The 15,482-nt window shown below is 33.3% G+C and overlaps 1 protein-coding gene across 6 annotated transcripts in view; it reads right to left on the bottom strand.

Annotated features, from left to right (window-relative positions):
• The window catches only part of TRMT11 (tRNA methyltransferase 11 homolog), a 98,610-nt gene that overhangs the window by 61,093 nt on the left and 22,035 nt on the right, over positions 1 to 15,482 (bottom strand). For 5 of the 6 annotated variants that reach the window (XR_004951044.1, XM_016161337.2, XM_016161336.2 and 2 more), the window contains 4 exons: positions 13,374 to 13,538; positions 11,984 to 12,056; positions 11,727 to 11,858; positions 7,430 to 7,550 (listed from right to left, as the gene is read on the bottom strand). Coding sequence is in view for 5 of the 6 variants with exons in the window: in XM_016161337.2 (XP_016016823.2) it covers positions 7,430 to 7,550; positions 11,727 to 11,858; positions 11,984 to 12,056; positions 13,374 to 13,538 (491 nt within the window). In the remaining variant the exon portion in view is untranslated. Of the gene's footprint in view, positions 1 to 7,429; positions 7,551 to 11,726; positions 11,859 to 11,983; positions 12,057 to 13,373; positions 13,539 to 15,482 lie in introns of those variants that run through there. The other variant, XM_036221531.1, reaches the window with a different exon arrangement.

Genomic DNA, 15,482 nt, shown 5'->3' with positions numbered 1-15,482 from the left:
AGAAAAAAGGAGTCATCGTGGATGATTCTCAATTTTCTTGGCCCCACCCACCCTGCACTGCAAACTGGATGCCCCCAGCTTAGCCAGGGCCTCACCTCTCACTCCACTCCCTCCCCACATTCCGACCAAGGCCGAAACGCTCTCTCATAATGCCCCTTTAGTGCCCAAAACTTTTATAGACAGAATACCCCGAACGTCAGTGAAAATACCTAAGAATAATCATCAACTTATAAAATTACTATTTAGAAACAAAAAGTTCCCCTTAGAAAGACATCACTTTGGGGATGAAGTTGAAAATCACTCAGAAGAAAACCAAATAGGTTCTATTTTAATTACAGGTCAGGTTTAAGTTGTCCTTTTACTGACAGTTCCTGATAATGAGATAATGATTTCTTCTACCTCACTAGTATTAACCTTAAGTCATTTATATTCTCAAAGTGACAGTAGTTTATATAAAATAGCAGTTTCATTGCAAACAGCTCAATACAAATGGCTTAAGAAACTTATTCTGATAAGTGAAAACCAACGATGCTGTCATCGTAGTGAAAGTCACCAAACTGGTGATGCTTGACTAATTTTGCCAAGAATGACTTTTGGATTTATGAAATAGTAAAGCTATGACATACACTCTTAAATAAGGTGAGAGGAAGAAGGCAAAGAGATGGAAGAGAAAAGCAGTGGGTAGATTTTCTTTCCTGTAATCAGCAGAGTGAAATGAAATGTAAATGACAGTGCTGAATATAATGGGCCTCAGTTCAGCTTCAGGGTAATTACCCATGTCCGGCTTTTGTTTAAAAATCCTGTTCCCCTTATCAAAGCTTCCCACTATTCTACATCTGGCACTGGACAGTAGCTATAGAAACCACTTGTGCTGAAGTTACACAACTATAAACAGCACTAGGCCATTTCCAAACTAAGAACAAGCAGGTCAAAAGTCTGGCATCCAATACTATTAATTGAAACCTCTAGCATTATTCTTAATGGGTATAAGGTAAGGCTGAAAAGCTTCATCACTAAATTAGGTATTTACATATCGTCTATACTTTTAAAAAAATGTCATCGCTCTGCAAGATATTGAGTTACCTAGAGTCTATTAAAATATTTTAATATACAGTAAAACCTTCATATCTAGAGTTCTGAAAACGAGTGACATTTAACGACTGAACTTAGACATCTGGCACTCAGCACATATCTTTTTAACTGTAAAAAAAAAATATCATGGATATTCATGCTATCATGATAATACAGAGTACTAAGTACTTTCTACATGCTCTCCACTAAAATCTGTAATTTTGTAAAATTCAAAACTTAACTTGAAATATTAAAATACAAGGCCAACACACCAGATAAAAATCTAACAATAACTTATTATATCTAATACTTAATTAAAATTAAGAAGAATTTCACTTACCCAAGAGGCAAAGGATGAGTAATAAACCGAAACACACACACACATGCACAGACTCATTTTAATTTGGAGACTACTCATCAACTAGTGACTTTTTAAACTGTCATAATCCATTAAAAGAAAAATTGATAAAAATATGCATATGTTTATATCAAGATCAAAAACAAGCAAAATTACTTTGCTTATGGATGATTTCGGTAGTGATAATGTTATAGAGGAAAGCAAGAAAGTGATTACCATAAGTGTCAGATTAGTGGTTACACCTTCAAAGGGAGGTGTTTCTGATCAGAAATAGCCACAAAAGGGGATGTTTCTGGGGTGCTGCAGAACTCTGTAATCTTGACCTTAGTGGTGGTAGCACAGATGTTCAGTTTATTCATTAAATTGTACACTGACGTTTTGGACAAAAGTGTGTGTTAAAGTCTCAGGGTTGGATTTTTGATGGCTCATGGGATAAGAAGAAGACATAAATAAGTTCATGTTTAAATTTGAAAAACACTAAAAAGATAATTCTAAGTTAAATAATCATATGATAAATAAGGAAATATACCAAAAAATACAAAGAAAATGTATCAGTCAAGAATAAAAAGAGCGCCAGAAGATTATGCTGACTCCACACATAAACTCCCTATTTCCCTAAACCAGTGATACACCAAACTTCTAGATCACACTTTATATTTTGCAAATGATCTCGGCCTAAGATTCTGTAACATCAGTATATTAAAGACTATTTCACAGTATATTAAAGACAATTTTAGCTTGAAAATATGAACATTATAACTGGAACATTATAACTCTGCCTTCACAGAATTGCTTCTTCCTACAAATTGAAGAGTCACATCAAAATAACACCAGCAAGTAGAAGGACCCAGATAACTTAAATGATTGCCTTCCTGGTGTAGGTAGGGAATAGAATCTTGCTTTTTCTTGGTTTATCAGAAACAATAATTTAAAGCTGTTAAGATAGCATTAATTTAACAAAAAAAAATCCAGTTTTTCAGGCAAAATAATTTAGTTGCTGAAGTATAAAAGGCAACATGATAACCCTCTAAGATTTAAATTCAAAGAAAAGTACCATTAACAGCAAAAGCAATTCATTCAGAAGTAGATGGATGACAAGGTCCCTAAAAGTGAATTCATACAACATACTATGAAGCATCATCAGGCTTCTTCCACCTGCTTTTACAAGCCCTTTCAAACGCCCCAATGTATAATTTATAGATAATGCAAGCAGTTTCCTTCTGATTTGCTTTGCAAAATAATTTAAAAGGTTCTCTCTCTCTCTCTCTCTCTCTCTCTCTCTCTCTCTCTCTCTCTCACACACACACACACACACACACACACACACACACACACACACTCTTTGATGGTAATGTTATATTAAGACCTAGACTAAGTTCATATCCAATCACCGAGTTCTTAGTGTTGCTCTGTCCTATTTTTCTCACTGAAAAATAAAGTAGCATCTACTTTTCGCCAGGCAAATTGTATGACTGAAATACTTTATACCTAATTTCTAACCTTTCATCACTCTAATTATAAGGAAAATAGCCACCATCTTGGAAGGGATAAGCAAAAAATGAAAATATTTCAAAAAGAAGAGTCGACAAGAAGGAACCTCCTTTAATTCCAATAGCTGCCAAAGAAAATAACTGCCAAAATTCATTCTGAGACAAGATAATGCATAATGGAAACAGGCACAGTAATTATGTCAGCGAAACACCAGTTTATGATTGGTTACATCACTATTATTCTAATATATAAACTACTATCACAAAGACTAATTTCTTCCACTTCAAGCCATCAATAAGTCATTTTCTCAAACAAGTGACCTCAGCATCTTTTCTCTCCCTTCTTCATTTAAAACATGTTATAATGTTAATTGTTCTTTGTCTCTCCATGGCTTCAAATCTTTCAGTCCTTTAGTCAAATCCCTCAGTTTCGGCCATCTTACATACTGATTAATGAAGCATTCATTAGATTCATGTTATTGGACTCTCATTCAGTCCAAAACAAAAAGTTACATTAACTTTCATCATCTGCCGCTATGACCTTCCAATATTCCCTATTTTAAATCATCTAAACTATACTGGCTAACCATGAAAAATAATTACAACTGATTCATACATTAAAACTTTAGTCTAAATTACTGTCCATGTAGTATCTAAAATTAAACTTACCTATATTTCAGTACTTCTCAAATCTCTAGGAGAATAAGGTAGCATGTCAGGTAAACAAGCCACAAAACAAATAGGGCATATGATGACCCATTTAGTGCAATGACAATTTAAATATCTTTTTTATATTTAAAAAGTACTGTAGAGTATAAAAGTTGCACAAATATATAAAAAATATTTCAAAGAAGTCTTGAAAATGGCTACTTTCGGTATTCTTTTGTCTGTCCAAGTATATTGGTAGAAACGGTTTTAGGTGACTTTCACTGGAGACAGAACTATTACACTCACATTCTGATCTGTTCTAACAACTCCGGAGAGCAGCATTTTTCTCCTATGAATTTTATAAGAGAAAAATGTTTTATAGAAGTAACCACTGTGACCATAACTATATATAGCAGTATTGGCTACATGTTGTATCAAAAGCAAAAATGAGTTCTAAAAACAAATCACATTCTCCCATGGCCCCCCATGAGTGACAAAGAAGACTATCTTAAAAAAGAAACTAGTAACGTGGCACTCAAGAATATCTGCATTTTAATCTTGGTATATTCTAAAGGTAGAAACGTGTTTTGGTAAAGACGTAACATGATGTAGCAAAAAGGATACATAACGTCAAGGACAAAGAGGAGTTTCAGTCCCAACTCTGACAATTTTTAATTTCGAAAACATACAAAATAATAAGATTAATGGAGACGAAAGCTTTGCAAACAATAAAGCATTATAAAAGTGTTAATCATTCAGTTAGCTTTCAGACTATATCAGCAGGAAACAATGACAAAATACTGGCTCTTCCTATCAGGCATCTTCATAATTTTAACATGCTTGCCAAGAATTTCTACTAATGTTCAATAAATCTCAAAACCGTAGCCAATGATCTAAAGATACAGCATTTTATAGAATATCCATATTCGTTAGACAGTTTCTGCACTTATTTACATTTTTAAAGAGGGCCAAATGTTATACTGAAGTTAAACTTAACAAGTGACTAATCAAAAATACAGTACATGAAAATGTAAAAACTTAAATTTAATAGTATTCCATTGCCAAAATCAACAACATTGAACAATTTGTTAGACACGCATGAGAATTGTTTGACAATTTTATGTCACCGCTTACATTATAAAGGATTGAGATCTTACTGCAATTATATACGCTTCTCTCCATACAAATAGAAAGTAGAAATGAAGTAATTGAAGACCAAATGTGAATTTAACAAACAGTATTTTCAGTTCTAGTAAACTCCATACTAGTTAAAACTCACTGATTAAATTTGATCTTACACAGTTAAGACCATTTCAAAAATTTATTTTTTCCTGTTTTCCTGTTTTTTAAAATCACTTTAAAAAGGACATAAGTAAAATAAAAAGTAATGAAATGAAAATTAATAGTCTTTATAGCTTTAAAAATACCTAAGGTGAGTGCTCTTATCATTTTTATATAAAAGAAAAAATCTCAGAAGCATCCTTGGATCATTATTTTTTCTTCTGAGTATTAAATAAATTTACTTAAGAAAAATACTATAAATCTAAAAATAATCTTTCTTAAACTCAAGGAAAAGCACTGTCCACAACTGGTGTTAATTTTCCCATTAATATAGAAATGAAATAAATAAATTCAGAAATGAAATAGGTGACATAATTGATACCATATAAGTACAAAAGATCATAAGAGACTTCTATGGCAATTAAACGCCAATAAATTGGACAACTTAGAAGATATAAATTCCTAGAAACATACAACCATCTAAGGCTGAGTCATGAAGAAATCAATACATAAAATCTGAACAGACCAATTACTGGTAAGGAGATTGAATTAGAAATCAAAAACCTCCCAACAAACAAAAGTCCAGGACCAGATGGCTTCTTTGGTGAATTCTACCAAATATTAAAAGAATATCAATTATTCTCAAAATCTTCCAAAAACTGGAGAAGTGAACACTTCCAAACTTAATTTATGAGGCCAAAAGTACCCTAATACCAAAACCAGACAAGGACACTACAAGAAAAAAAAAATTACAGGCCACTATCTCTGATGAACGGATACAAAAATCCTCAACAAAATATTAGCAAACCTAATTCAACAATATATTAAAAGGATCCATACACCAATATCAAGTGGGATTTATTACAGAGATGCAAGTATGGTTCAACACCTCCAAATCAATCAATGTGATATAAGGTATTAACGAAATGAAGGATAAAAATCAGATCATCTCAACAATGCAGAAAAAGCATCTGACAAAATTCAATATTCATTTATAATAAAAACTCCCAACAAAGTGAGTATAGGGGGAATGTACTTCAACATAATAAAGACCATACATGACCAGCCCACAGCTAATATCATATTCTAAAAGCCTTTCCTTTAAGATCTGGAACAAGACAAGGATGCTCACTCTTGTCACTTTTATTCAACACTGTAATGGAAGCCCTGGCCACAGCAATTGGGGTTCAACAAAAATTCAAAGGCATTTAAATTGGAAAGAAAGAAGCAAACCTCGCTATTTGCAGATGACATTATACAGAGAAAACTAAAGTCTTTAGCTTGGAAGATAAACACCCCATCAAAAACCTGTTAGGACTAATAAATTATGGAAAATTGCAGAATACAAAAAACAATATACAAAAATCAGTTGTGTTTCTATACACTAATAATGAACCATCAGAAAGATTAAGAAAACAATCTTGTTTACAACTGCATCAAAAAGAATAAAATACCTAAGAATAAATTTAATCAAAAATATGAAAGACCTATACACTTAAAACTATAAGAAACTGATGAAAAAAGTGAAGAAGATGCAAACAATGAAAAGTATTCCTTGTTCATAGAATGAATATTGTTAAAATGTCTATACTACAGATTCAGTGTAATCTCTATCAAAATTCCATTGGCATTTTTTATAGAACACAAAATCCCAAAATTTGTATGGACCAAAAGAAGACCCCAAATAGCAAAAGTAATCTTGACAAAGAACAAAGCTGGGGGCATCATACTCTCTGGTTCAAATGACATTACATAGCTATTTAAAATAGTATGGTATTAGCATGAAGAGGTACCTAGATCAATTAAACAGAGCAGAATGCCCAGAAATAAATCCATGCAAACACAGTCAATTAATTTACAATCGAGGGGTAAGAACATACAATCGGGAAAGGACAGTCTCGTCAATAAACGGTGCTGGGAAAACTGGACAGCCACATGAATTGAATGAAGCTGATCTGGACATGAAACACAAATGTTATTTCTTCTCAAGTTTAAATAAGCTGTGTGTGTGTGAGAGTGAGAGAGAGAGAGAGCAAGAGAGAGAGAGGGAGGGAGGGAGAGAGGGAGGGAGAGGAGAGGAGAAAGAGAGGCGGGGCGGAGGGGAGTGAAGGAGGGAAAGGAAGGGGAGGAGACATGGCATGTGTTAGGTCCTAACAGATGAGGGGAAATTACTTTCTATCTAATACATGTGCCGTTTTCTCTTCAGTATAGTCTGCGATCAAATAGGTTATGATTTTGGAAAAAAATGGTAACTGGTAGATCGCTAATTAGACAACAGTTGTTTAATTAAGAGTGCTCTGTTTTAAAACTGAGTTAGCAACAAGGTATCAAATAAAATCTGAAGATGTTACGGTCAACTTTTATTTCTATTCTTTTATCCACTTCTGTATTCTACTCCTACCCTCTAAACCCCACCAAATGCCATAAACCTCTTAAATTTCTACTTCTTCCTGAATTCATCAATAATTTAAAAAAGAAAAAAAATCAAGGACTAAGATTTCCAAATATGATTAAAGGAAATTTAGATAAAACTACATCTGATCCAACCAAAATTTATCTAGAAAATATTAGGATAATTTACCTCAAATTTCTTCACCTTTTCCATCGTTATCAAGCGCCTTGATGTGTGACTGGAAAGCTTCTGCTCACAGTTGCTAATGAGTTTCAGGCAAGGGTGCCAGGGTACCATCTCGTCAGTGTATCTGAAGGGAGAACAACTGCCTGTTATGAACACATATGTGCATCCCACATAGGATCATCGGGGGGGAGGGGGGTGGTATATCCAGTGTGGTATGGAACCTCCTCTTACTACATCTGTACCATTTTCTTTCATATATGCTAACTATTTACATAACCCGTAAACAATCTAGATTTTTAAAAAGCAAAGTATTTTAATATTACCGCATCCAAAAAAAGCAGTTTAATTTTTTTACCTGTAGAATAAGAATGAGAGAGAGAGAATATACATATTTTTTACTGAAGAATGCCAAGCATTTAAGCCACAAATATACAAGACAATGATTCTACCCTAAAGGATCCCACAAGAGCACATAAAACAGAAATACATTCTACAACTTCACATTCATGAAGAACTAATTAATCTGGAGATTTTTATAAATTCTCAAAGTATAAAGTTCACTACAGCATCTATACTTTCCCCTATAAAATGAAGTGCCCCTGCAAAATTTTAATGGCATCTTGAAACCTCTATCAACTTTGTAAAAGTTATGAGATTATTCAAATGAACTCCCAATAAAAACATTACAGATGATATCAGTCCTCTGGTCACCTTAACCCATTAAATAAAACTAAAGCCAAAGCAACGAGCATTGGTCACCGCTGCTGGGCAGCACAGGTACTATGTGAATGGAAATGATGGAACCTAGAACACAGTAGTTCCTAACCTGACATTCAACAGGTTGTTAGCCTTAATCACCTCAATCATAGAAGAAGAATAAGGTGACAGACATGGGAGAAACAGCTATAGAGCAGAATGGAGAACACTGAGGGAGGGGGCTCACTAGTAATGGGTATCGTTAAGAACACTGTGATTGCCAGTTTTTATTCTTCCTTTGCAAATCTTAACACATTTGTAGATAGTCTGAAAATATTTATTACATAGGAAGTTTTAAGGCTATGGACCAAAATGGAAAAGATGATGATTAGCACTTCATGTAAGGACCACCATCTCCGCTAGCCTGCTCTAATGTGTTAACACTGTCTTCACCACTACTCTTTCATTGACTTCTCTAGGTCGTTCTGACCTTCAACGAGCTCTCCTTTATTACCTCAACCACAGGCTCAAAACCTTCATCACACGCCTACCAAGCAACATTCACAATGCACTTCATTTTATTATCAGTGGAAGGAATTCTCTTGACATCATCCTCTGCCTCCTTCCTAGGGCTTTCCAGTAAGTTAACGACCATTTCAGATTTCACTTTATCTAATAATTCTTTAATGTTCACTATATTGTCAGAACTGCTATAGTTTTATAACATTTAGTTGAAATCACATTTGGAGTCTTCATACAAAGCATTTATGACATGAAGAAATAAGTTTTACACCATGGTTGAAAGACTGAAAGAAAAAGTTGTAAGGGAGAGAAGGTAGAGCCTTGACCTTAAGCTTGCAAAATGTCAGGGTTTATAGGTCTCTGAAACTGTCAAACTTAGCAATGTACCCTTTAAAAAACAAAAAATCTTTTATTTCCTGGTGGAGTTGCAAAGTACTTTTTTGCATGTTAGTTAAATATATACAAATTAGATATAAATCCTTTATGCTTATACCCCTTATATAACCATAAAACAAACAAACAAATTTATAAATCAAGCCTAAAAGTACAAAACCAACACAATTTTAATTAATATTTGTGACATGAATGATGATAAACTGCTAAAACTAAATCACCAGCATTTGGCTTAACAGCAGAAAAACATATTTGCATGTTTTTGATTATCTTTTTGACTTAATCTCTGAGTTTAAGCATAAAGGAATATCATTTGGGTCATTATCATTAACAAACTTGTTTTAACACCACTACTCTATTATGTTAACACACTAATCAATTAAACAGTGTACTCACAAAATACCACACGAAAAAATGAAAAATAGCAGTTAAGAAAAAATTCTTTACTAAGTATTCACTAATATATTTCATACCCAAGGTCTATTTGCAAACTGTTAAACAGAAGCTATAAATCTGTACTATGCCTGGACTATGATAGTATGGTATCTTAATTCCATTTTTATTACTATCCCCTATATCCAAGCACCTATTCAAAACATCAGACAGAATAGGCAAATCCACATAGATAGATAGGTGGTTGTCAGAAACAGGGGTGGTAGTGATTGCTTATGCATATGGGGTTTCATACTGAGGTGATAAAAACGTTAATGGAGTTAGATAATGGTGATGCCTGCATAACTCTGTGGATATACTAAAACCATGGAGCTGTACACTTTCATGATATACAAATACTTCAATTTTTTTTAGAAGTCAAAATAAACTGTGTATATAAGCCCCTAGCTTTTCCATGAAAATCGATTATGAAAGTCATTCATTTTCCTGTGAATCTTCATGTCTCAGGTTAATTACTTTGAAATGTTACTAGAATTTCACTTCCCATTTGAGAAACAGATTTTGTGTTGATTGGAGCACTTACTGAAAACAGTCTAAGGAATCACTTTTTTCTACTTTCTAGATGAGAGATAAAAAACATGTCCTGTTCACTGCTCTAAGCCACCACAAAATTCATTTTATTAGAATTAAATTTTATCTCCAAATCCTACTTTGGGGCACTTTATTAAGCTTCTTCACTTTGTCATAATTTTTATCATGAGCACTAGCAGTTTGTGTTCTACTAAAGGACACCTTTCATAAAGAAACACGATTATTAATCACTTCAAGAAATTTGTGTGCAATGACAGTTAGAAAACACTATATGGACATGTAGAACTTGGACAAACAACTATACTCAGTAGAAGCTTGTTTAGTAGTGGTTTCTTTGCTGCAATTTAGACTGCCAATCAGAGAGAAAACACTTTTTCCATCATCGGCTACAACGATTCTTCACAAATAACTAAGATTTGGGTAGCATTTGTTTCTTTCTTACTATGTCTTATACTTTTCAAAATATTCTGATTTTACAGAACAATATGTGAACTTGATTACAACACATAATTCTTATTTTTAGGACTTAAAGTCTATAATGACTAGAAATGATTGTATAAAAAGTATTTAGAATAGTGTTAACTTGTCTGTCTTTTAACAATGGCAGTTGGAAGCTGTGCTGTTTTTTATTATTTGTTTTACAAACATTGTACTGGAAGTTATAAGAGCCTGACCTAACTTTAGTTACCTATTTGTTATCAGCTGATAAGACTACACATTCATGTCCAAACCCCTTAACACTGGACTTATATTTTGTTGCTAGCAATAATCTCGTTTAACCTCTTCATTTTAGAAATAAGGAAAATTAATCCCAAGGAGTGAAATGACTGGTCTAAAGTTAAAAGCTAGTTAGCTAATGGGTTTCCTTATTCCCAGTACTATGTTCACTTAATTCAACATCCTGCCAAATCTCAGGTACCTGGTATGTGAGAAGAGAAGATTTGTTTACTTCAGTGTAAGAGTGGTTTTTGTCTTAGACAAGCTGAATTCCAGCAGCAAGCTTACTTAAAATAATTTTTCTAAAAGATTTCTATGAAAGACTGAACAGTCCAATTTTAAGCTTGATACATCTTTCCAATCTAAATATCCAGTCTTGTTCAAGACACCTTGTCTTTCATTGTATAGCTCTATTTATAATTAGTAATTATTGAATAAAAACCCAAACCAGTAATGTTGAACATAATGAGAGCCTTAAATATACACACGGCTTTTATTTTGGCATTAGCTCTTAAAAAAGATTTATCACATTTAAGGTGATCATAATAGCCAACAAAATATTAAAGTAGTTAGTGGTAGAGGAATTACTCAGCTAAGTGTTAAAAAGTACCTCTGTTTGTGACCATGGAAAGAGAGCCACTAAACAGTTATATCAGGCAGTGAGCTAAGTGTGACATACGACAGGGGTTGACAAACTTTTCCTCTCAAGGGCCAGAGAGTAAATATTTTAGCCTCGTGGACCATGTATGTTTCTGCAGTTTACCAACCCCTGATGTAAAAAAACATAAAATAAAAAAGTCAAAGCAATTCAATCAGTAGGAGAAAGGGGCCTGTTTTATACAAATATGTAGGTAAACAAAGACTATCATAAACATTAAATATGAAGGTATTTATCCTGAATGTAATTAGACAGGGAAAACATTATGCCAGATATACAAACACCGTAAGAAAAATAAAATTAAAAACAAAATTATTTAATATTACATACTCTGGTGTGTACACTGGTAACCAATAGACTAGTCTTCCACCTAATACGAGGGTCTCAGCTGCAAAATTTAACAGGTCAAAAAACATATCACTCAGATGATAACTCAAGGAAACAGGAACGTGGCTTTCTGGACTAGACAAAGAAAACAAAATTTCAAAATCAGTGAAAAACTTTTAGGCTGCTAAACTAAGTTAATTAAAAAGAAGCAACATGCTTCTTCTCTGAGAAGTAGCACATCATATTTAACTTTCGCTTACCATTTTTCTATCCCCTTTGGTATTTCCTTCTGTGAACCTGTTCTTCTTGTAGATTCTCTGATGCCATATGGAGCTAGACAGAAAAACAGAGGTAACGCAGATCGTCAAAAGTCACCAAATCCCCAGTGAGGAGCAGACAGACATCATGTGCCTCCAGATGTGACACTCTGAGAAGGATAAACACCATCTATGCAATATTCCATGCTGAGAATGCATAACACCAAGAACATTTTATTTAAAAGGTGGCAGGCATTTGTGTTCTTCAAAAATGTCATTGTCATAAAGACAGAGTAAGACGATAAAAGTGTTACAAATCAAAAGATGCCTAAAAGATATGATTAATAAATGCAATACCTGACACTAGACTGCATACAATACTAGAGAGAAAAATATGCTATAATAGATATTATCGGGTCAATTGACAAAACTGGATGACAAAATACAGATTAAGCTATTGTACTGATTTATTAAAACTGATACACCTGTACTTTGGCTATCTAAGAGACTATCTCTAGTCTTAAAAAATATACACTGAAGTATAGGGGTAAAGCTCCACACTGTATACAATTAACTCTCAATCAGGAAAAAAATACATATTTTATATAAATATAATGAGAGCAAACAGCAGATTGTTAATAAAAGTTCACCTAATTTTCATAAAATACACTAACGTTATAATGCCTTGTTAATTTTTCTTTTGTTAGATCTGAAACCATCTAAGTTATCAAAGAACTGAAGTGGGCTGAGATAGAAGAGTTAAGATACACTTGCCACTATTTACAGATTTACTGCCAAATGCTTTGGAAAAGGCAAATCTATTCTTAGACAGGATGCCTGAAAGGCCCAAGAACTCACGAGGCATGGGAAAACAGTTCTCATGCACATTCCTGAAGCTCAGTGGGTTCCCAAGCCCAGTGGTTCACAGAATCCCAAATATCTTGTAACTCTAGAAAGGAGATGCCAGTGAAAACAGGCACTACAAAAAACACAAAAGCTTACACATGGAGAAATATGTGGTATCTGATACTCTCTTGTTCAAAATCTGACACCATAATTGCAAATGACATTTTGGCTCTGCTGGGCATACTAATGACCAATTACAGTCAAATATAAAACAAACATAAAAACAAATACATGCCTCAAAAAATAAGCTGGATAGAGAAAGGGATGACAAATTAATATATATACTTAAAAAAAAATAAAACAGTGAACTCTTACTTACTTAAATTGGTATCCTACCCTATATTTGTAATTTTCTCCTTCTCATTATGTGAAGAAGTCAGGGGTGGGAAGAAAACCAGTACAAGCGTGTTGGTAAATTTTGTACTTTAAATGTAAATGACTTTAGAAAACTAATCTTGTTCTGACTTGTGTATAAAGATAAACTTACGATCAGTGATGATGGCATCAAAATACGTGCCCTTCCTCCAGGAAGGTTTAGATGCATCTGAAACCAAGACATCAAGGTAATATTTCTCTAAACCATACTGACGAAGATTTGCCCTAATGTTTTCATCTGGTCCTCTCCATTTCTGGTTTTTCCTACTAGCTTTTCCTGAAGGGAAAGAAAAAAGGAAGACAAAGTACTAAATCAAACAGGGCATTCTTATTTCTTGCCATTTAACTAAAAGCAATATTTAACTCGTCTAAACCTACGTTTAGATAAAATTTACTTTCATTCAAAATTAATTTTATTTACACAAACAATTATTTTATTTCAACTTATTATAAACATATTGAATAGTAAAATTTACTGACATCTAAGTGAGATTGCGTTGTCACCTTTCAAGTAAAATTGCCTTAAAACACTCATTCAATACTTGCTGACTTCAAAGCATATATTCATAAGATACACAGTTGAATAGAACATGGTCCCTGACCTCCAGCAGCAAACAGTACCACATAGAAGAGTGATAAATCAGATAAATGAAAGAGAAATAAGGAGCGCTAATTTGGGAAATGCCAAGAGCTGTGACCATGAAGAGGAAAGGCAAAATGGAGACATTACAGATGAGAAGTTAAAGTAGAGGTTGAAGAAAGAAGTTCAAAAGTTCTAGTTTAGGAGACAGAAGTGGATGATGATACCATCAAGTAAGACGAGAGAAACGAAGAGAAGAATGCAGCTTAAAAAAAAAAAAGATGAGATTCACTTGAGATATACCAATCTTGCTTGTGAGGTAAAACATTTGGGAAGAAGATATTCATCAGGTAGTGGAAGGCCAGAATATATATACACTTGGGAGACTATCAGTATGTTAACTTAAATTAAACCCGTAAGAATAAATGACATTATTAACCCAGGTGATACATAAATGTTTGTTTTACAATTATTCTATTTTTATATACTCTTCTGTATTATGATCTACTTCACAGTAAAAACAAAACTTAAAAATCAAAAAAAGAAGAATAGCATGGCTCCACACACAAGTAGTGGGATGGCAGGAGGAAGAGAGATGCCCAGGGCAAAGTAGCACATAAACACAGGTCAAAGAACACTACAGGGCCTTAAGAGATTGAGATGAAACAGTCAAGGAAATAAAAGTACCACCCAATGAGACTACTGTCTAGGAAATCAAAAAGATTTAGGAAGGTCAACACTGCCAAATCCTATAAATATGTGGCTTTAGTAACAGTTTTCAGTAGGCATGACAGCTGGCAAATAATGGGCACAAGACAGTGAAAGATGAAGAGAACAAGTAAATACTAGTTTTTCAAGAAGTACTTTGTCAAAAGAGGAAAATAAAATGGTAGTTAGAAGTCCCCTATCGGGTAGCTAGGAAAGGTTTTGTATTTTTAAGAATATTCTCAAGGAAACTTGAGAATATTTGAGTATTAGTAAGAGACTAGAAGCATAGGAAATAAAGGGCATATCTAACAGCATCTTGGATAAGCTGAGGAAACTCTTCATCAGAATTCTACCCAAGTACTAAAAGTTTATAACATAACTTTTAAACACAACTTTCATAAATAAAAATTCAAATAAATTATATAGGACAATTTATTGAAAGCAAACATACTGTTCCTACTAAAAGCCAACTGGAATAATTCTTCTTAATACTTTATATACTCTAACACATTGCAGACAAAGAATAACTTTTTCTGGTTAGCCACTTAGGTGAACTTGATAAAAAATAACTAATTTTCCTTATGATAAATATTACTAAATTCCTTATAGTCAGGGTACAAAAAAAGACAGGTCATCAAGTACAGTATATCAAATTGTTTCAGCAAAAGAAAATTAAGTATAATAAATTCTTATCTATATAACAACTTACAGTATAAGAAAAAGGAAAAAAGTATTTCAAGGTTGATACTAATTACAATAATAGAATATCAACATAAATACAATTTCAAAATCATCAATGAAAACTGACATTTTAATACCATTCAGTTATAAGGAGTTACTTTTTCAGTTTGATTGAATCCAATCACACATCATTAGTGAAACTTCTGGACTTTAAACTGTTTTCCAAAATTGCCTCAAAAGTAATCCTTAAAT

Source organism: Rousettus aegyptiacus, unplaced genomic scaffold, assembly GCF_014176215.1.
Source record: "Rousettus aegyptiacus isolate mRouAeg1 unplaced genomic scaffold, mRouAeg1.p scaffold_m13_p_1, whole genome shotgun sequence".
NCBI classification, from domain to species: domain Eukaryota; kingdom Metazoa; phylum Chordata; class Mammalia; order Chiroptera; family Pteropodidae; genus Rousettus; species Rousettus aegyptiacus.
Note: the sequence above shows the minus strand (reverse complement) of the source record. Positions and strands in the feature narration are given on the sequence as shown.